Source organism: Rousettus aegyptiacus, unplaced genomic scaffold (genome assembly GCF_014176215.1).
Source record: "Rousettus aegyptiacus isolate mRouAeg1 unplaced genomic scaffold, mRouAeg1.p scaffold_m13_p_6, whole genome shotgun sequence".
Classification (NCBI taxonomy): domain Eukaryota; kingdom Metazoa; phylum Chordata; class Mammalia; order Chiroptera; family Pteropodidae; genus Rousettus; species Rousettus aegyptiacus.
The window spans coordinates 79,010,355-79,031,656 of NW_023416309.1; the positions used below are offsets into that span (position 1 = coordinate 79,010,355).

A 21,302-nucleotide genomic window follows, 5' to 3' on the forward strand; every position below is an offset into this window, starting at 1 on the left:
AATGCTGCTCTATGAACAGGCGTGGGGAGGACTGATGGGAAACATCTAGGAGAAACTGGCAGGGTAAGGCATAGATCACAATTATAGTGATTGTCAGGAGAGAGTAAAAGGTGCCCTGAGGATCAGCAGGAATATGAAATCAAGATGGAGAGATAAAGGAACATCAGGGACTGTCAATGGCAATGTGGTTTTGGCTACTGCACGTTGAAGCAGGAGTCAGATTAAGGAACTCTGTTGTATTCATAAAAAAAAAGGGGGGGGGTGTTTAACATGGAGAGGGTGTAGAACTGAGAACTAAATATTGTGACTTTGGAATTTTGTTTTTGGTTCCATTGACCCTATCTGGCACAAAGGGCTCCTTCTGGCACTGAATTGATGGAAGAAATAAAACAGCTAGGCTTTATATCATTACAACCTGATATTTCCAAAGTACAGAAACAAGCTAGTCTCATACTACCACAGAAAGCTTCTACTAAAGTGGCAGTGACACTTAATACTTTTTAAGGCAGCTCTGTAGACCTGTGTCCTTGTACAGGATCGTAGGCCCTCAATAGGAATAAACCACAATGTACACTAAAATCACAACGATGTACTCTGAAGACCATCAGACTGTATCTGGGGGGTGGGGTGGGCTGTAGCACCCTCTGAATATGTAGTGCTGGGGGGACAGGCTCCTCTGTGCTGAAACAGGTGAGTAGCTGACTAACGGCGATGTAATCGGTGCATTCGAAACTGAAGTGCTGTGAGTGAGAGGGAATCTATCGGACTACCACTGCATATGCACTCTTTTTGACTGAAATGTTACTATGTGGAGCATGACTGTATTTAAAAATCCACAAAGTATATGAAATTAAATAACTCGATTGCCAAATTCAACAAACTAGTTTTGTGTTAATAGCTTTCATGAAGATAAAATCAATTAAATAAAGTACTAAGTGCAAAAGAGTAGACTATTATTGATTTGTTAACTTTGTTAAAAATAATACCTAATACTTACGGAGAACCTACTATTAGCCATGTACTATTCTAAATGCTTTATTTGTAACTTCATCCTCACACCTCTATGAGATTGATGCTACCATTCTCATCATTTGCAGATAAAGAAACTGAGGTCTAGAGAAGTAAACTACTCATGGGCCACATAATTGTCAGCACAGCTAGGACTTACTCGAGCAGTTTGTCTTCAGAGATTTGGTTCTTACTATCTTTATATATGCGATCTCTTTTCTCCTCTTTCCATAATCGGTTCTAGTTTTCCCCTACTACTTCTAGATCATCACTCGTTGCTACTCTTACAAAAATCTATACTCTGAGGTTCATTCTATTTCTCTGTCCTTTCCCTTTCTTCTCATCTAGTAACTTCAGGTCACTGGAGGATCTCTTCATTCCAAATTTTATCATCATTCTAGACAATCTTAAGACACAGAGAACAGACAATCTATACCCTAGACTCACAGTTCTTTGACCTCTTTTACTCCAAAGAATGAACACACGATTGCTCCTGTAACTTCTTTAGTCTTTCTCAGATTTGGTAACTTCTCTCCTTTTCCAGTCATCATTCAATTTTTGTCTTAATAACCAGGTAAAGGGATCCTCAAAAGGTTATTGAGACAAATAAAATTAACTTGGTAATCATGATTTCCAAAATTTTAAAAGAGAATTCGGCAATATATTAAAAGAAAAATTATACACCATGACTACGTAGGGTTTATTTCAGGGATGTAAGGCTCATTTAATATTCAGTATCAGTCAATGTAATCCACCATAACTGGCTTAAAAGAATTTGACAAAATCCTCAGAAAACTAAGAATAGAAGGGTACTTCCTCAACTTATAGAAAGCATCTATAAAAATTTACTGTAATTAACAGTGAAAGACTGAACATTTCTCCAAAGATTTAGAAAAGGGCAAGGAAGCCCATGTTCAGTACTCTTATTCAACATAGTACCAGAAGTTCTAGCTAATGAAATAAAGCAAGAAAAGGAAATAAAGCAAGAACAGGCATACAGATTTGAAAGGAAAAAATGAAACTATCTGCATATGGCAAGACTGTCTACATAGAAAATCCCAGATAATCTACATAAAAACTCCTAGAAGTAATAAGTGAGTTCAACAAGGTCACATGATACAATATAAACATACAAAAATCAATTGCATTTCTATATACAGTCCTTGACATATAATGTTTGACTTATGATTTTTCAACTTCACAATGGTGCAAAAACGATATGCACTCAGTAGAAACTGGCTAAGTTAAGTTATGATGTTTGGTAGGTTAGGTGTATTAAATGCATTTTCGACTTAGGATATTTTCAACTTACAATGGGTTTATCAGGACATAACCCACTGTAAGTCAAGGAGCATCCATACTAGCAATAAACATGTGGCCACCAAACTTAAAAATATAATACCACTTATAACTGTTCAAAAAAGAAATACTTAGGTATAAATCTAACAATACCCTTATAGGACTTGTATGCTGAAAACTACAAAATGTTGATGAAATCAAAGAAGATCTAAATAAATGGAGACATAACCACATTCACAAATTGGAAGACAACATAGTAAAGATGTCAATTCTCCCCAAACGGATATACAAGTTTAATAAAATTAGTTAGAAAATAAACTCATATTTTTTCAAAGACAATGTTCCTGAAGAAGTGAGGTTGAAATGGCCACTGAGGAACAACTTTCTATGATACATCGAAAGAAAATTCTTTGATTTTGTTTGTGGCACAGATATGACCCCTGCTTTATGTAATGAGTACTTTCCTTAAAAGGTATGCTTTCTGAAAATGACATTTTGACCAATTTAAATCACATTTAAAATGTAATGACTATTTTATTTTCATGAATCGAATTAAAAACCTCATAAAGCAAATACTCATGCCTCCATTTATTTTTCTTATAAAACTAGATTTTCAATAATGTTTCTTAAAAGATAAACTTTCGCTGTGATAGTCATTTAATGTATTTGAAAGCAACAATTTATCTTTATACCATGGTTAATTTTATAGTACCATCTGCATTGCAGTCAAAGACAACAGTTTGCTGGATTCACTTGAAAAGAAATCAACCCAATAGGCTTTATGTTAAAACAAACAAACAAACAGCTAAGATAATCCTAAATATCTTACTCTATGGAGGAAGAAGGCTCCTCTTCCCCTAGTATCCTTATACAGTGGCATAAGCAGAGGAAAGCCAGTGATTTAAAAATTTCTTCTCAGACTGCCCAAAGCCTCCAAGTCCTTACTCATTTGGCTAAGACCTCCACTAAACAAACATCATTCATTAAAAGTATCCTGGATATAGCAGATACAATTCAGTAACAGAGTGGCTCCATAAAAATGGCATACTTAAGTAAAAATACAATTTAAAATTGCTTTCCTTTGGGGCATAAAATATACAATCAAGTAAAATTACCCTTCTTAAACAAGTACTTACAACAGCCCAGAGGCATTCCATAAAGTCACCCAGAGTCTGTAATTAAGCAACAAGTAAGTTTCTGTTTCTCTCAAGACCAATTTAAACTAGTTGAAAATCATGAGCTAAATTTCATCACAAATTGTCCCAAGGAATAATTAAAGCCACATTTAAAAAATTCTATTTTCTTCAAAATAATTAATTTCTCCTATATATATATATACTGCAATTGCAAAAATTTCAAGAATAAAAATAGGATTTCGAGCCTATATTTTAAAGCAATTTAAACTAACAAAATGTAAGAATTTGGCAAAATCACTCAGAAAACATCTAATTAGAATCCTCTCTTAATATTTAAGGGTAGGTCAATAAGTAAATGATAAGTAAATCAGTAAGTAGTTAATAAGAGAAAACAAACAAGTACATAATAAATAAAATTAAAAAACTGATCTCTTTGTAAATTACAGTTAATGAGGTTTTCACTAACCAATTAGATCAAGCACTAAGCTGATGTAGTCTTTCACTTACAGTTAACCAGTGAGACCCTTAAGAACTGTGTCTTATTTCAACATAAATCTCTTTTAAAACATGTTAATACAATTAAGTGGCAGCAGGATACACGGAACTGTTTTAGTGCTAACAGATTTTTATTTTACAGGTAACATCTGAAAAATACAAAAAAACAAAGATGAAAGTAGAAATCATTTATAACCTCTCTACCATTAATATTAATATTGTGGCATATTTCCTTCCAGTCGGGGTAGACCAAGGAATATCTACTTGCTTTTCTCATGGTATATTTTATCACAGAAAAATTTTTTTTATAACCACATGTAGTTACCTTAAAAGTTAAGCACCTCATAGACTCAGAATTCTACCCAGTTCAGAGAGAGAAAAAAGAAAAATAAAAGCTTAATTATTAGTAGTGATATCTTGGAATGCCACATTTTCTATTTTTCTTAAATTAGTAGACTTATTCCCATATATCCATTCTCTCCCACCTGTTAACATCTTGCATTAGTGTGGGAGTCTATAGTTTACATTAGGGTTTACTCTTTCCATTGCACAGCTCCATGGGTTTGGGCAAATGCACAGTCATGTATCTACCATTACATTATTATACAGGATAGTTTCACCACCTTAAATATCTCCAGTGCTCTACCTCCTCCACTCTTCCTCTTCCCATTCTGAACCCTTGGTAACAGCTATCTTTCTACTGTCTCCAGTTTTGCCTTTTCTTGAATGTCATATACTTGGAATTCTATAGTATGTAGCCTTCCAGACTGTCTTCTTTTATGCATTTAAGGTTCTTCCATGTTTTTTTCAGTTTGATAGCTACATTCTTGTATCATTGAATAATATTCCATTATATGGATGTACTACAGTTTGTTTACCCATTCACGTAGCTTGGTTGCTTCCAATTTTTGGCAAGAACGACTAAAGCTGCTACAAACATTTGTGTGCAAGTTTTTATTTAAACAAGTTTTCAATTTATTTAGGTAAATACCTAGGAGTATGACTGCTGGGTCATAGAGTAAGACTGTTTACCTTTTTAAGAAAACTGACAAACTGGCTTCCAAAGTGGCTGTACCATTTTGTATTCCAAACAGCAATGAGAGTTCCTGTTGCTCCACATCCTTGCCAACATTTAGTGTTAGTGGTTTGGATATCATCCATTTTAATAGGTGCGAAATGGTATTTTATTGTTTTAATTTGCAATTCCCTTAAGATATATGATGTTGAACATTTTTTCATGTGCTTATTTGCCACTTGCATACATTCTCAGATGAAGTGTCTGTTCAGGTCTTTTGCCTAGTTTTTAACTGCTGAATTTTAAGAGCTCTCTGCATATTTTGGGTAACAGTCCTTTATCTGATATGTTTTGCAAATATTTTCTTCCGGTCTGTGGCTTTTGTCTTTCCATCTTTTGACAGTATCTTTGAAAGAGGAGAGGTTTTTAATTTTACTGAAGTCCATCTTACCAATTTTTTCTTTCATAGATAGTGTTCTTGGCACTGTATCTCAAAACTCATTACCAAACACAATGTCACCTAGATTTTCTATGTTATAAAACTTCTATAAGTTTTATAGTTTTGTATTTTACATTTAGGTCTATGATCTGTTTTGAGTTGTTTTTGGGAAAGGTGTAAGGTCAGTGTCTATATATTATTTTGCATAAGGATATCCAGGTGTTTTACTGCCATTTGTTGAAAAGACTATCTTTTTTCCTATTGAATTGTCTTTTCTTCTCTGTTGATTTTATTTATATGGGTCCATTTCTGGGCTCTCTATTCTGTCCTTTGATCTATTTATCTATTCTTTCATGAATGCCACATTGTCTTGATTGCAAATAATATATGCAACAGGAAATCAAGTTTAAATGGGGAAGAAATTTTTTTTTCCCCTTGTAAGGTATTTTAACCAAATATTTTAGTGCAAAAATATTTTTAATGTCAATAAATCTGTTCAATTATTGAATAAACAAAGCTTAAGAGAGAATGTGGGAGTCACAGTTGCCATTTGTTGTTCTTTAGAGAAATGGTATTAAAGACTGAAAAATCCTGAAAAACTACTTGAATCATAAGGAATCTATGAAATATTAAGTAAGCATTTTCTAGTTTGTTTCTGAAATCTCTAAAAAATAACTTGTGTATCAATATAACCTGATCTGTTTATATAAAAATGGAACTACATTTTTTATTATATGTATGTTTCTCTCACATACTTATAACTCAGAAAAAACTTTCATAAATATAATCACAGAAATTCAATGATATTAGCAATCATGACATTCATGAAACTATAAAAATAAAATGACTAGTTTCTCTTACACCCTAGAACTGGAGTTTTGGTCATGTCTCTAGCACTTGGCTGTATGAACTCACCTAATGGAGTTGTCATAAGGCTCAAAAGAGATAACGTAACAAGAGTATCTCATAAACTGTATAAGCCTACAGATATATGGTTGATATAGAAAAAAGCACTTTTATGCTTCATAGTCTCTTTCTTACTCAGCAATCCCTTTTTCAGATTCTCATAGATTGCTCATATTTCAAAGGCTAGCTCAAAAGTTGCATATTCTTTGTGAAGCATTCCCCATTCCATCTATATATCCAGGCAGAACTAAGTCCTCTTTATGTTTTCATAGCTCTTTGCGCTCCATCAATTCATTCAAGAATATAACGAGCATTTAAGATATGTCAGACACTGTAATATGCACTGGAGGAAAAATATCGTAAATCTGAAAAACTGAAATTTCTTCATATAGATTATCTCATTTGATGTTTTTTAAAATATATTTCAAAGGATATTATAATTATATGTTTATTATATCTCTATCCAGAATGACTTCCCATGGGAAAGAGATTGAGTCTGATTCATCTTTGATTCCCTATAGTATAGTATAGTATCTAACACACAGGAGATACTCATTAAATGCTTAATAAATGAATAAATAAATGAACAGATGCCTATATGGCTGGTACCTATTAAGTAAAGGGCAAGAGTAATATAAATGAAGAGATGGAAAGAAAGATACAATGTTGAAGGTTTAGGCAGTAGGTTAATCATGTAAAGCCTTAGGGGCTGTAAAAAGTTTCTAATTCATCGGTAGGGGAACAGAGAAAGGAATGGAATATTAAAGCAAAAATCCACTTCGATAAATATTACTAGAACAAAAGATTTTGCATAACTACACTATTTCTATGTCTGGCTTGGAGTATAGAAGAGAGTATAGTAAACCCAGAATGAAATGACTAAGTTGTCTGATGACTTCCCTGGAGTCCTTTTCTTCTGCTGGAAACAGACTTTCTAAGTTTACTGGCCACAAGAATGGATTCGTGGCAGGCTGGACCAACCACAGTCACCCATCCCTTAGGGCCCAGAGACATAGTCTTATATCTACCAAAGAAACTGAATTTGTAATTTAGAAATCTTGCCATAATGAAAACTCCAGGCTGAGATGGATTCACTCGTAAATTCTATCAAACATTTGAGGAGAAAAAAACACCAAGCCCAAACATTTGAGGAGAAAAAAACACCAAGCCTGCACAAACTCTTTCAGCAGACAGAAAGAACTCATTTTAATGGGGCCATTTACCCTTACATTAAAACTGGCAAAGACATTTCAAGGAAAGAAAAACTAAAGATATTCTTCACAAGCATAATGTAAAAATCCTTAACAAAAGAAACCCAGCAATATATAAAAATGATAATAAATATATTAATGTAGGGTTTATCCAAGAAATCAAGGTTGGTTTAATGTTTAAAAATAATGTAATTTATCATATTATAGCTTTAAAGGAAAAAAAATCAACTGATCATCTCAGTAAATGCAAAAAAGACAAAAAAATTCAACGCTATTCATAATAAAAACTTTTAGTAAGAGAAAGCCTTGAAACAATGATACTGCAATAGCAATAAGCACATCTAGCACACAGATCTTTGTTTCTGAACGCTTCTCCAATAAAAGGAACCAATGTTGCTTGAAAAGTGGTTGATTCTAGAGCTGAAGCAGGGAAAATACAAGATAAGCCATGAACATTTTGTAGTGCCAGACTGTAAAGGAAGTGCTCAAAAAAGGATGGGCATATCTAATGACCAAAGATACCTAAAGGAGCTCTCAGTGGCCAAAGGTGAAACAATCTGACTAATAAAGTAATAACAGTGCTGGATTATAACCCACAGTATAAGGATCTATGAGTCTACATTGATAATTAAATAAATGATGGAGAAAGGATGGCTCTAGTGAGTGCAATCAGGCAAGAGAAAGATATAAAAGGCATCCAAATAGGAAATGAAGTCAAACTGTCACTATTTTCTCTATATAGAAAACCCTAAAGACTCTATAAGAACACTACTAGAAACAATAAGCAAATACAGTAAAGTCTCTGGATACAAAATCAATGTTCAATAATCCATATCATTCCTATACTGTAATAACAAACTGTCAGAAAAAGTAGAAAAAATAATTCCTTTTGCAATTGCAACAACAACAAAAAATACCTAGGAATAAATCTAACGACACATGTGAAGGACCTATATAATGAAAACTATAAGACCCTATTAAAAAGAAATCGAAGAAGATACAAAGAAATAGAAAGATATTCTGTGTTCTTGGATTGGAAGAATCAACATAGTTAAAATGATCTTCTTACTTCAAGCATTATACAGATTTAATGCAATCCCCATCAAAATCCCATCGGCATTTTTTAAAGATATACAACAAAAAATCATCAATTTCATATGGAAGCACAAAAGACCTCGAATTGCCAAAGCTATCCTGAGAAAAAAGAACGAGGCTGGACGCATCACCCTGTCTGACTTCAAATTATACTACAAAGCGACAGTAATCAAACAGCAGCAAAACAGACACATGGACCAGTGGAACACAATCAAGAGTTCAGAAATAAACCTATATTTATATGGGCAAATAATTTTTGACAAAAATGCCAAAAATATACAGTAGAGAAAGGAAAGCCTCTTCAATAATTGGTGCTGGGAAAACAGGAAAGCCACCTGCAAAAGAATAAAACTAGACTGTTGTCTATCACCACACTCCAAAAATAACTCAAAATGTATGAAGGACCTGAATATTAAGACCTGAAACAATAAAATGCAGAGAAGAAAACATAGGAACTAAACTCAAGGACCTTGGGCTTAAAGAGGATTTTATGAATTTGACCTCAAAGGCAAGGGAAGTAAGAGCAAAAATAAATAAATGAGACTACATCAAACTAAAAAGCTCCTGCTCAGCAAAAGAAACTGTCAATAAGGTAAAGAAATAACCATGATAATGGGAAAATATATTTGCAGGCAATGCCTTCGATGAGGGCCTAATATCCAAAATATACAAAGAACTCATATGATTCAATAAAAACAAACAAAAAAAAACCAAACAATCCAACAAAAAATGGGCAGAGGACCTGAATAGACACTTCTCCCCAGAGGACATACAAATGGCCAACGAACATATGAAAAGATGCTCAAGAGCACTAGCTATTAGAGAAATGCAAATCAAAACCACGATGAGATACCATCTCACATCTGTTAGAATGACTATAATCAACAGGACAAGTAATAACAAATATTGGAGAGAATGTGGAGAATAAGGAAGCCTTATACATTGCTGGTGGGACTGCAAATTGGCATGGCCACTATGGAAAGAGGTATGGAGGTTCCTCAAAGAACTAAGAATTGACCTACTATAGGATCCAGCAATCCCTCTACTGAGTATTTACCCCAAAGACTTGAAAAGCCATATCCCAAAAGATATTTGCACACCAATGTTCATAGCAGCATTATTCACAGTGGTCAGGATATGGAAGCAAACGAAGTGTTCTATGATAGATGACTGGCTAAAGAAGCTGTGGTACATATATACAATGGAATACTACTCAGCCATAAGAAGAGATGAAATATTACCACTTGCAACAACATGGATGGACCTTGAAATAATCATACTAAGCAAAATAAGCCAGATAAAAAAGGTTGAAAATCACGTGATATCACATATGTGAGATATAAACCTAAAAGCAACAAATGAACAGGACAAATATCAGAGACTCTTGGACATGGACAATGGACTAGTGGTTACCAGAAGGGAGGGAAGAAGGAGAAGAGGGAAAATAAAATAATAAAATGTTAAAAAAAATTATGTACATATAATATGAAAAAAAATATATACTGGCATTTAAAAAAAGAGAAAGGATAGCTCTTCCTCACAGAATTACAATCAATAAATGTACAAGGAATAATGGAAACCAAAAATTGCCAGTAGGCAAACACCACAGTAATAACTGGGGAAGGAAGATTAACTAATGGATGCTAAAATTAGTGGGAAAAGTTTGAGGAGAAACAGAGTATTGCATAGTCTCAAAGCATCTTCTCCTGTATTGATTACAATTGTAAATACAGTAATTTTACAGTGGAGAAACCTAGCAGATACTACCTAACAAAGCAATCTATGTTAACATTATCAATACTGCTGTAGGTGTAAAAAAATAAAAATTAAACGACAACAACAACAACAAAACCAAATAAATCTCAGAAACATTATAATAAGTGAAAGAAATATATATTGTATGTATTCATTTATATGAAGTTCTGGAAAAGGTAAAACTAATCTATAGTGACAGAAAGAAGGTAAGCAGCTGCCTAAGATGAGGGACAGGGACTGATTATAAAGGGGCATAAGGAACTTTTCTGCAGTGATAGAAATGTTATGTATCTTTACTGTGATGAGCAGTTTAAAAAGTATCTACATTTGTTAAAACTTATTAATTGTGCATTTAAAATGGGTACATTTTTATTATAAGTAAATTATATCTTGTATATTTGATTTTTACCAAAAAAAAAAAAAAAAAAAAAAAGGCAGCCTCAGACTAACTCCACATGACCTTTCAGTTTACCCATCCACTGCTTTGTCTTGCTTGATTATAAAGCTGCCCTTTCCCGGCCATGGGTAAAATAAAGTCTGTAATCTGGAAGAGAGTTTGCACGTAGGCACTAAATGAATGACATTTCTAATATACCCATATTGATAACTTACCAGAAATAATACAGACTTTTGTTAAAAGGAAGATATGGTCATAAGGTTCACGTTTCACCTTTTCCCAAAACCTGTTCTTAGCTCTATTTGGTCAATGTCTACTCATTGTTCAAGACTCAAATCAAATGTTTTACTTCTATAACACCGTTCCAGAGTTAAACACTCCCTTTAATGTGTCCCTATAGTAGTATGCACAAATCTCTCCATATAGTAAAGCACTACAATTACCTGTTAACATTTCTGTTCTGCCCCCAACATCCTAGCAGAGCTCACTGAAGGCAGGGCAGAATGTCACTATATGTTACTATCCCGCCTCCAACACCTAATACAATGCCTTCCACATCGTAGATGTTCAACAAATGCTGGTTAAAACAACAAAAACTGATGCAAAAAAAAATTACATGTACGTTCAGATAAATGCAAAGAAACAGATGAAATGCAACTGAAATTTGAGAAATTCCATCTAAACATAATGAAGGTTGTAAATAAACCATTCATTACATTAACGAAAATCCAGTGAGTTATAAATGAAAAAAAAAATGATTTAAAGATAAACTTTTAGTTTTAATAGATAATCAGGGTTAGCTGACATTCATCTAGTCCTATGTCATTTTGGGATTGATGGGCTAGAGGGCTAGAGTCTCTGTCACCTAGCTCTAAGCACACAATTCAAGGGTACTAGTCTATTTTTCCATTCTAATGCCGCTGTGGGCAAGAACGGCTCAATGTAATTTGAGATTTGGTCTACTACATGTCAGGCACCATTCTAGGTAAACACTTTACACTATCATCTGAAATCATGTAATACTTTTCAAAGCAAGGATTAAATTTTCCCCATTTAAAAGCAGTAGAGAGTCAAGAGTGTTTAAGGCTCTTTCCCAAAAATATACAGTCCATACTGGGATTTGAACTCCAGTCTGTAGTGCTTCAAAGCCAATGTCCTATCCATTATACCAATTCAAGAAATAAATCCATTAAGGTTTCAAAGTCAAGATAAAAGTGGCATATTAATGAGGAGAAAAACTAAACTGTTAAAAAAAAAAAACCCTCTAAAAACCAAGGGTATATTTGTATGTTCTTATGATATGATGTAATTAAATGGAATTATATTTTAAGGATCGAAAAATTATATTATTTTAAATACCTTGACTACTTTGAAACACTGCCAATGGTCTTTTTAATGTGTCAAGAATATTAAGCTGCTGTGCTTAAAACATCTAGTCTGCAATTCCAGTTGTAATCATGACATGCCCGCAAATCAGAGTACTTCCATAAAAACAAACACAGCCTCCAAGTATGGATGAAATTTCTCAGCTTAACTCCTGAGTTGGTTCTATAGAATTTTGAAATTTGTCACCCTTCCTTCAGTTCTTTTATTGGTTTTATTACTCTTGGCAATAAAAAGAACCTCACCAGTTGCTTTTCCTATAAATCTGTAAATGAAATTTTTGATTTCTCTTTGCTAGGTCTTTTTTATAGCTGCCATCTCTGTGGAGGTGGAAGTGTTATGAAGTGTGTCAAGGACAAATAAACAAAAATAAGAGGGTAGATAGCAAATAAGTTTAATCTTGTAGACTAGCTGCAACTAATTTCTGCCTGGAGCAGTGTATGTGAAAGGATTCTGAGGCTGCATGTGAAGTCATTCAGGAAGTAAACAAAAAAAGAGTAGTAAGAAAGGTTTAGTGAAGAACCAGTAACCTTCATTGTTAAAGCAGCCTAAGTTTTGAAGGAGGGAAGAGATTAACAGTATTGAATTAGGTAGAACAATATGAAGAACAAACAATGTCTATTCAATTTGGCATTCAGGAGATCAATGATGTCTCCAATGGCAACATGTTCAGTAGAATTGTGAGGGGACAAGTCAATACGCTAAGAAGGAAATGATTACTAATACAGAGATATGGGCAAGTATATGGGCATACCTCAGAGCCATTGCAGGTTCAGTTCCAGACCGTGGCAATTAAGTAAATAAAGCAATAAAGTGAAACACATGAATTTTTTGGTTTCCCGGTACATACAAAAGTTGTTTACACTATACTGTTGTCTGTTAAGGTTGCAAAAGCATTGCGTCTAAAAAAACCAAAAGTGTATGTTTTAATTAAAAAATACTTTATTGCTAAAAAATGCTAACCATCATCTGAGCCTTCAGTAAGTCATAATCTTTTAGTTGGTGGAGAGTGTTGCCTTGATGTTCATGAAAATGCAATATCTGCAAAGCACAATAAAGTGAAGCACAATGAAGAGGGGTATACCTGTATTTATAAACTATAGAAAAAGAGCCAGTACATAAAATGACTAAAGAGTAAAATACTTGATATAGCAGATAAGGATAGAAACCAAAGCCAGATGGAATGTATTAGCCTTCTCAGGGAGAAACATCTCATTCTCTAAAAACTATAGGAAAAGGGTACTCCTATAGGTAAATCTGTAGTAAAGAGCAAAAAGTTATAAATTTCAATGAAGTATGAGGTGAGGACCTCTCTTTTAGGTAAAGTGACAGGAAAGTCAAGAAGGGGAATGAGAAGTTTTGGTAAAGTTCCTGAATAGAATGAGAGAACTAAATAGTGTCAAGCAAGTAAAGTAAAAAGCTAATTCACATACTTCTTTCAAAAAGGAAAACATAAAGGAGCTATGAAAGAGAACAATTCTATAAAGGGAGAGAAATTAATCTAAATAGAAACCAAAGAGCTCTACGGTACAGTAAAAAACAAATAGCTAAAAGCTTGACTCTGGGAAAGACAAGTGTAAGATGAAAGCTCCCTTATCTATCATATAGGAGGAGAAATTACTGTCATCCTTAAGATAAGCTATTAGATGATAACATTTATTTTTAGACAGAAAGATTATTAAAGGGAACTGATAAAAACAATTCATTTCAAAGTCTGTTTTCTTTTTAGGTTTGGCATTCATATATTAAAAACTGTCTTGCCACTTTCAAGGCAAAAATATGTACTTTTAAAATCAGTTATAGAAACAGTAACATAAAAAAAAATATTCTGAGGAATCAAAAATTTAAATATGCTTCCAGTCATAAAAAGTCCGACCTTGCTACATAAAATCAAACTAGTTACCTGAGTTACTGGGTATAAAACTGTTTTCATGAAAGATCAAAATAAAAAGTACCCTAGCAGCAAATGTGGCCTATTAATTACATATGGGCTTGATGATATATATCATCTTTTGCTGTCTATCTAACTTTTAGGTTAATTTAACTGTTACTTTTTATGTTTCTTTTGCTTGGCTGCTTAACCTACATTTTCTCCAGTGAAATACATTCTTTATATTTAAAAAAATTGACTGAAAATTTTTACTTATTTTTGTGGAATGAATTAAAAAAAAAATTTCAAAATATTAGTATTACTGAGGGCCTTGGGGAATGTTTACATATACACCACTAATGGGATTCCAAACTAGAAAACCTTTAGAGGGAAATCTGATAATACTATATCAAAAGCTTTAAGAATGAATATATTCTATAATCCTTCCATTCCAATCCTAGAAATTTATCATAAGGAAATAATTATGGATACATGCAAAGACTTTAATATGTATAACAGTAAAAACTGAAAATAATCCAAAAAGTCAACTTTAGGGAAATGGTTACACAAATTACAGTTTATCTGTTTAGGTAATATATGCACTATTAAAAGTTAAGAAGTCCTTCTCACTCTCTGTCTCTGAGAGGAAACCACACTCTGTCTGTGGAGTGTTACACCCCTTTTCTAATAAACTTTCCTTTTGACCCTTAAAAAAATCTATCCAAAAACAAACAAAAAAATTATCAAATAACTTGAGAAAGGCTCACAATCTACTAATGAATAAAAACAGAAGCTGTACTAATAAGTGATTTAAATTGTTTTTTATGTGTTGTTGAACTATTCAGACTTCCTAAAATGGGTACAATAAAGAGTACTTATAGTTTTTGTATTAAAGTTACTCTGAAAAAAATCTTGCTAATTCTTCCATAAAACATTTCATAAATAAATTACGAGATGTCATTGAAAAAAACAGAAAAAGTTTTTCATATTATTTTGTACACATTAGTCCATAATTTTATATTACCTAAGTAGCATTTGTAATTTACACAAATATTGATTTTTCAAAAATGTAAAAAGGAAAATATAAGGGAGCAATGAAAAATTGGAAGCTCTGTATTCTAATACTGAGAGCAACAACTAAGCCCTTGTTTTTAGTCTTAATAATTCCTCTAATTCATCAGAAGCTCACATTCCATTCACCTTCACCCTGTCTATTTCTTTCTGTATAGAATGAGCACATACAACCTTTCCACACTAACACTGAAAGAAATATAAGGAAAGCATGTCATATATAAAATTGTCCTAGAAACGAAAATAGAAAATACCCTTTTGATTTCTAATCCTTTTATCGTCTTTATAACCCTAAACAATTATTTAAGCTGTGAGCTCTGAACTGTTGTAATTTTTCCCCTGTAAGATGGACAATATTAAACTCCTGAAGATTTTATTTGAATTATTAAAAAAGGCAAAATTGCAAATTTTCATGTAAAATTTATAATAAACAATGTATTCTAAAATAATAAAGAGATATTAATCAGGTGATTACTCGTATACTCTTTTCAGCAATAAATTATTCTTGAAGTAATTAAACTACTGTATGTTTCTTTTTTTTAGGCAATAAATATAAAAACATTGATACGATCTAATCTTTATTTTGTGCTACTTGAGAATCCTATCGCCTAAAAATTACTCTATACGCCAAGAATATATTTAATACAGTTTTGGATGTAATGCAAAAGTTCTTTTTATGATGGTATTTATCATAAACGAAAGAAACACCGAAGCTATGAATAACTACAAACCAAACATGCTCTAGGAAAGACTGCCCCCTTGTGCCAATCGATAATATTCAACAGATTAGACACTAAAAGCATCCAGACTTATAAAAAGACCTTGATCCTTCTGTGTTCTGATTTTAACAGCTTATATTTAAAGTGGTAATCTTTAAAGAAAAATAAAATGAATAGTACATTAAGCTCATATGAACATGACTAATTTATGACATTCAGCAGCAAATAACATAATCCATGACATGTAACTCATGAACAGTAGCTGCTCAAGTGCTTAAAGACTGAGCTCACATATGTTAAGTAATTTTCCCATCTTTAAGTTCTGTAACAAAATACTGAGAAAATAATTTTAAAAATCAGTACATTTTAGAGAAAAAATAAATAAAATGAGGATAGAGTATGGTGCCTTGTAGTAAGATATACATGTACAGTTCATCCAAGGTTTTAGGCATTTCTTCTAAATTCTTAAAAAACGGTATTTTCTTTGGATTTGATAAATGGCTAATTACCCTTTACCAAGCTTCTTGACATATATAAGTGGTATCAGGCCATTTGAATATAAGTCAGCATCAGTATTACTACTATTATTTCTAATAACCTAGAATAGCAGACAGGAGTAGTAGAGCAATTGACTTGCTAAAGAAAAGAAGCATTAGGCAAGAACAGACATATTACAAATAACAATAAAGTGATGTGAATGCAGACTTTGTATAGTTGACAGCATAATTTCTTTCATAGTTACGGTCAAAATAGTTGCAATTCTATTTCCACTAAGTAGGATCATTAGAAGAATTAAATAAATTAGCATTGATAAAGCACTTATTATAATAAACACCATAAAATGTTTCTTATGTAAGTAAATGAATTAATAAGTATGGAAAACTACATAGTACAAATATATATATTCAATAATACCTACTTTCGAAGGTGATCATGTTCTTTCAAAAATAGTTCAGTTCTTCTGTTGTTTACTCCAGACCCACTTTTATAGGACCTAGAACAAAATAGAGAAAACTTACAAATATTTTTAGCAGATACTGCAAAAAAAGATTAAGTAACTGAGTCTAGTAATATCCAAAGTGGACAAATTGAGGCTCTCCACAGCTTTGAATGAAAATGAAAATGTATAATCCTTTTCATCATCTTCTAAAAATGACATCTATTACAAATAAATATGAATGCCTTTCTAATTTAGAGTTTATTATTTTTCACTAAAATAATCCAACATTCTCATACAAACAGAAATCTTACTTTTCCTTTTGTTGTCTATTATCTCCTGTATCTTTATTTTCTCCAAGTGGAAGTAAAACTTTAGAATGATTACTACACAGCACATGGGGTGGGGGAGCTACAGAAACAAAATGTTTCCTTCACAATGGCACATGCATTCCATCAACTGAAGCCTAAGGAGCATTAAAATGAAGCTAAAGATCTGTCAATTTTGGCATAGTTAAGGATTTCTATTTTGGTCTTAAGTGCATTGAAATTTATCAGAAAACGCTTTGTATCATTACTATCAACACTTTCATGTTTCCGTTCTTTACTTAAAGTGTCAAGAATAAAATAAATTCAAGTAACTGAACACATACTGCGGCTAGACAAAAGAGTGTCATGCTGCTAAAACTCAAACTCTGGCTAAGAATGGTAATGTGCAAGTGCAGCAGGAAAGAAAACACCAGGAAAAGCAGCCTGATGTAACTAAGGACATGTTGGATTTGGAAGACTTGACGATTTGGACTTAAATCTATATTCTATCATTTATTAGCCAGTTAACTTTAGACAAGTCTCTTAATATCTAGTTTTATAAAACAGAACTAATAATTTCTATCTATACCAGAAGATTACATGAAGCCAAGAGATAATATATGGAAATGTGGTATGTAATTGCGAAAAAACTTAAATCGTATTCTGCCTCATGTTATATTAATTTGAAATGTGCCTTACTCCCCTATGGCAACTAGATTATAAACTCTTAGAGGGCCAAGTTGGTCTTTTCATTATGACCTTCTTCTGTGACTGACATAGTGTCTTACTCATGCTTGGTAATCAGGAAACAGTTTAATGAATGCATGAACTTATTTTTTTTATGATCATCTTTCAGAAAGCAAGTTATTACAGTGGGCTGTATTCTAGTGATTTTTCACAAATTGTGAGGAAACAATGCCTATACATTAAAGGCTATCCCCTACACTGGTTCTAAATGCTTTCCTTAAGAGATATATGTAAATAGACTACACAGAAATTAAAAGATTTACATGTTTCTGAGAACTAAAAGTATTACAGAATTCCTAATTATGGTAAAAATGTTTCTTCTTTTACTCCTATATGTTACACAGAGTACATATGACTACATTAAAAACAGATAAAAGAGACAAATGATAAAAGTTAGTTTTCTAAGATAATTTCTGGAGGTAGAAATGTAATTTTGGTGGCTGGATAATCCTGGGTTAGAGTTTTAGATGCACTGAATATTCAATTATTTCTCCTGCAAGACTGTCTTACTACTACAACAAAATTAAGGATCTCTGGGAAAATTCTTCTCAGAGTACACATGATTTACAGCAGTTCATTATATGGTAATATATACCGCAGTTTATGAAACATAAGTGTCATACTTACAAAACTTAAGTATCATAAACTTAGCACAAGTGAGATAAGCATCATTAGATGGTCCAAAAATGGGAAGTCTTCAGTTTTAATTAGATACCAAATTAATTTAACCTTGTCAGCTGTGTTCAGTTGCAAAAAGAAAAATGTCAAAAATGTGTATGCAATGCTAGATTATTAAAGATGAGGTAAAGAGATAGAAGAATAAATCTTTAAAATTTTGGATTGAGATCAGCATAAAAATACTGGAGATCCTTAAATAATTTGATGTAAAACTGAGTTTGTATAAAATCTAGAAAAAGAAACAGGTATTTCAGTTCTAGGTAAGTAAAAGCTACTTTGATAACTACCTGAATACATAACTATTGGGGCAAGAAGAGGGTAGTGGGAATAGGTGGTAATCAGGAAGGGAAACACAGCTTTAATTACTGGTAATGTTATAATTCTTAAGGCAGATAGTAGGAGATGAGAGAAAAACTCATGAAGATATCATCTAAGCTGAACTTTGAATTAAGATAGGAAGGTCAAGGTTGGCAGGAACCATGATAAAACTAGAGGAAGCTAGAGATAAGACCAGCAAAGTAGATTAGGACCATACTGTAGCAGCAAAGTTTAAATAACAGTGAAATGAGAATTAGAAACCTTGAAATCTAAATCATAGTTCTGCTGCTCAATTTGCTATTAATCATGGATATATTCTAAATCTAAATCTGAATAAACATACTTCAAAATAATATAAAAAGAAGTAACTTACTCAATATCCTTTCGTACTGATCCCATGAGATTCTCCCTTTCCCGTACTGCCATAAAATTTGCTTTGGTTTTATGGAATTCATGTGTATAATCCTGCAATAAATCAATATCCAGTCTCAAAAGCTAATCATATATTTTCATCTTGAGTCAGTTAGTTACCCACTGTCATGTTATAAATTTCTGTCAAGAAAACTGTTACTGAAGAAATCAAACTGCTGAGAGATAAAAATAACATTATAATAACTTTCTTGAAAAGTGACCAACTTCTTTTAAATGAAAACAATGCAGTGCTAGAATAATAGTGACACTAAATCACCTTCTTCATTATCTTCTAGAGTACCTTGTTTTATAGGACAGAACTGTAAAGAAATAAATAATTTTAAGATAAAATGACTTCAAATAGTCTAGGATAAAACTTAAGGGACTTTTTCTACTCATTGGTGCACCTAATGGGGCTTATTTTCATATTTCATCCTTTTGAAATTTTTGGAGAAATTGAATTCTTAAACCATGAACAGAGAACAGAATCAAGAGAACTATAAACTTACAACTCTGTCATAATAAATTGCCTGTTGATGAACATTTTAGTTGCTTTCATTTTTTTGCTATTAAAAAATGCCCCAATAAATATTCTTATATATATATTTTACTGAACGTTCTTTTTAAAGTGTAAAGATTAGATGCCTAGCAAAATAACTGAATCAAAAATATTACATTTAAATTTAGGTAGCACTTAACTGCACCAATTTATGTTCCCAGCAAATGGATGAATGCCCATTTTTCTATACTCTTGCCAATTAAAGGCTGTAAGTGTTTTAATATTTGCTAATCTAACAGGTAAAAAATCATCTCATTTTGATTTCTGTATTTTTATTTGGGAATGTAGCTGAACATTTATTTATGGTTTTTGGCTACTCATTTTTTATAAACAAGTTCGTATCCTTTGCCTATGTTCACATTAGGTTCTCTCTTATTTCTATTATTTCTCTATGTATTAAACAAATTAGTCATTTGTTGTAGTTTCTGGTATTAGGTGTTGCTTAGAAAGTCCTTTACTGTCTATGGCCATGCCACCCTGAACAAGACCAATCCCATCTGATCTTGGAAGCTAAGCAGGGTTGGGCCTGGTTAGTACTTGAATGGGACCCCACCTAGGAAGACCAGGTGCTGTAGGCGTAAAAAATAAAAAATAAGGGATTGTAAGCTGACAAGGTCCTTGCAGGGGTTGTCTCACATAAAAAAAAAGTCCTTTACTACTCAAAACATGTAGTTTCATCCATGCTTCATTCTAAACCTTCAAGGTTTTTTTACATATAAGTCTTTGATCTATTTTGAATTTATTCTGTGTAGGAGGAATGAGATAGAATTTAAGAGTTCTCCCAAATAATTCACCAATTGTTACAGGTCTACTTATTCTATTATCTTTCTCAAGTTTTTAATTTTTTATAAATAACTTGTCAGTTATTTATAAATAACTGTCTTAATCTAGCTTCTTAACAGGTTTAATATCTGGTAGAACGAGACATTCTTTACTAATCTTCATTTTTACATGTTTTTTTCTCAGTTATTCTTGTATGTTTATGATTCTAAATGAACTTCGGTATCTTTCCAATTTGAAAAAAATGAAACAAAAAATCCTGTTATTTCTATTGGAAAAGCATTCACTTTATAAGTTGATTTAGAGAGAAATCTTCCCATCCAAAAGCAGAGTAAATCATCTATGTTTCTCAGCAGTTTTATATATACAAGTCCTATACATACTTAATAAATTTATGTATAAGAATGTTATAATATTTTCTAACAGGCTATTGTTTGCATGAGAAAAACTATTTTTATATATTAATTTTGTAATCCACCATCTTACTGCATATATTTCTGATACTTTTCAAGTTAGTTTTCTTGGTTGTTTTAGCTATACCATCTCATCACTGCCATATAATACAAATTTTGTCTCTTCCTTTCCAATATTTAAATCTTCTTTCTTTTTACTGTCTAATTGCACCACTAAGAACATCCAAAACAATGTTAAACATCTGTGGCGATTGTGGGTATCCTTGTTTGTTTCTTTTTCTTTAATGGAATGCTTTTAGTTCATTATTATTAAGCATGATGCTAGCGTTTAATCTGAGATACACATTTTTGC

General features: G+C 32.4%; 1 protein-coding gene and 1 pseudogene across 2 annotated transcripts in view; one reads left to right on the forward strand and one right to left on the reverse strand.

Moving 5' to 3' along the window:
• Positions 1 to 21,302, reverse strand: part of GOSR1 (golgi SNAP receptor complex member 1) — a 49,596-nt gene that overhangs the window by 20,956 nt on the left and 7,338 nt on the right. For both annotated transcript variants that reach the window (XM_016138987.2, XM_016138986.2), the window contains exons 5-6: positions 19,161 to 19,252; positions 16,719 to 16,793 (exon numbers count right to left, since the gene is read on the reverse strand). In XM_016138987.2, coding sequence (XP_015994473.1) covers positions 16,719 to 16,793; positions 19,161 to 19,252 — 167 coding nt within the window. The remainder of the gene's footprint in view (positions 1 to 16,718; positions 16,794 to 19,160; positions 19,253 to 21,302) is intronic.
• LOC118604303 lies at positions 20,217 to 20,335 on the forward strand (annotated as a pseudogene).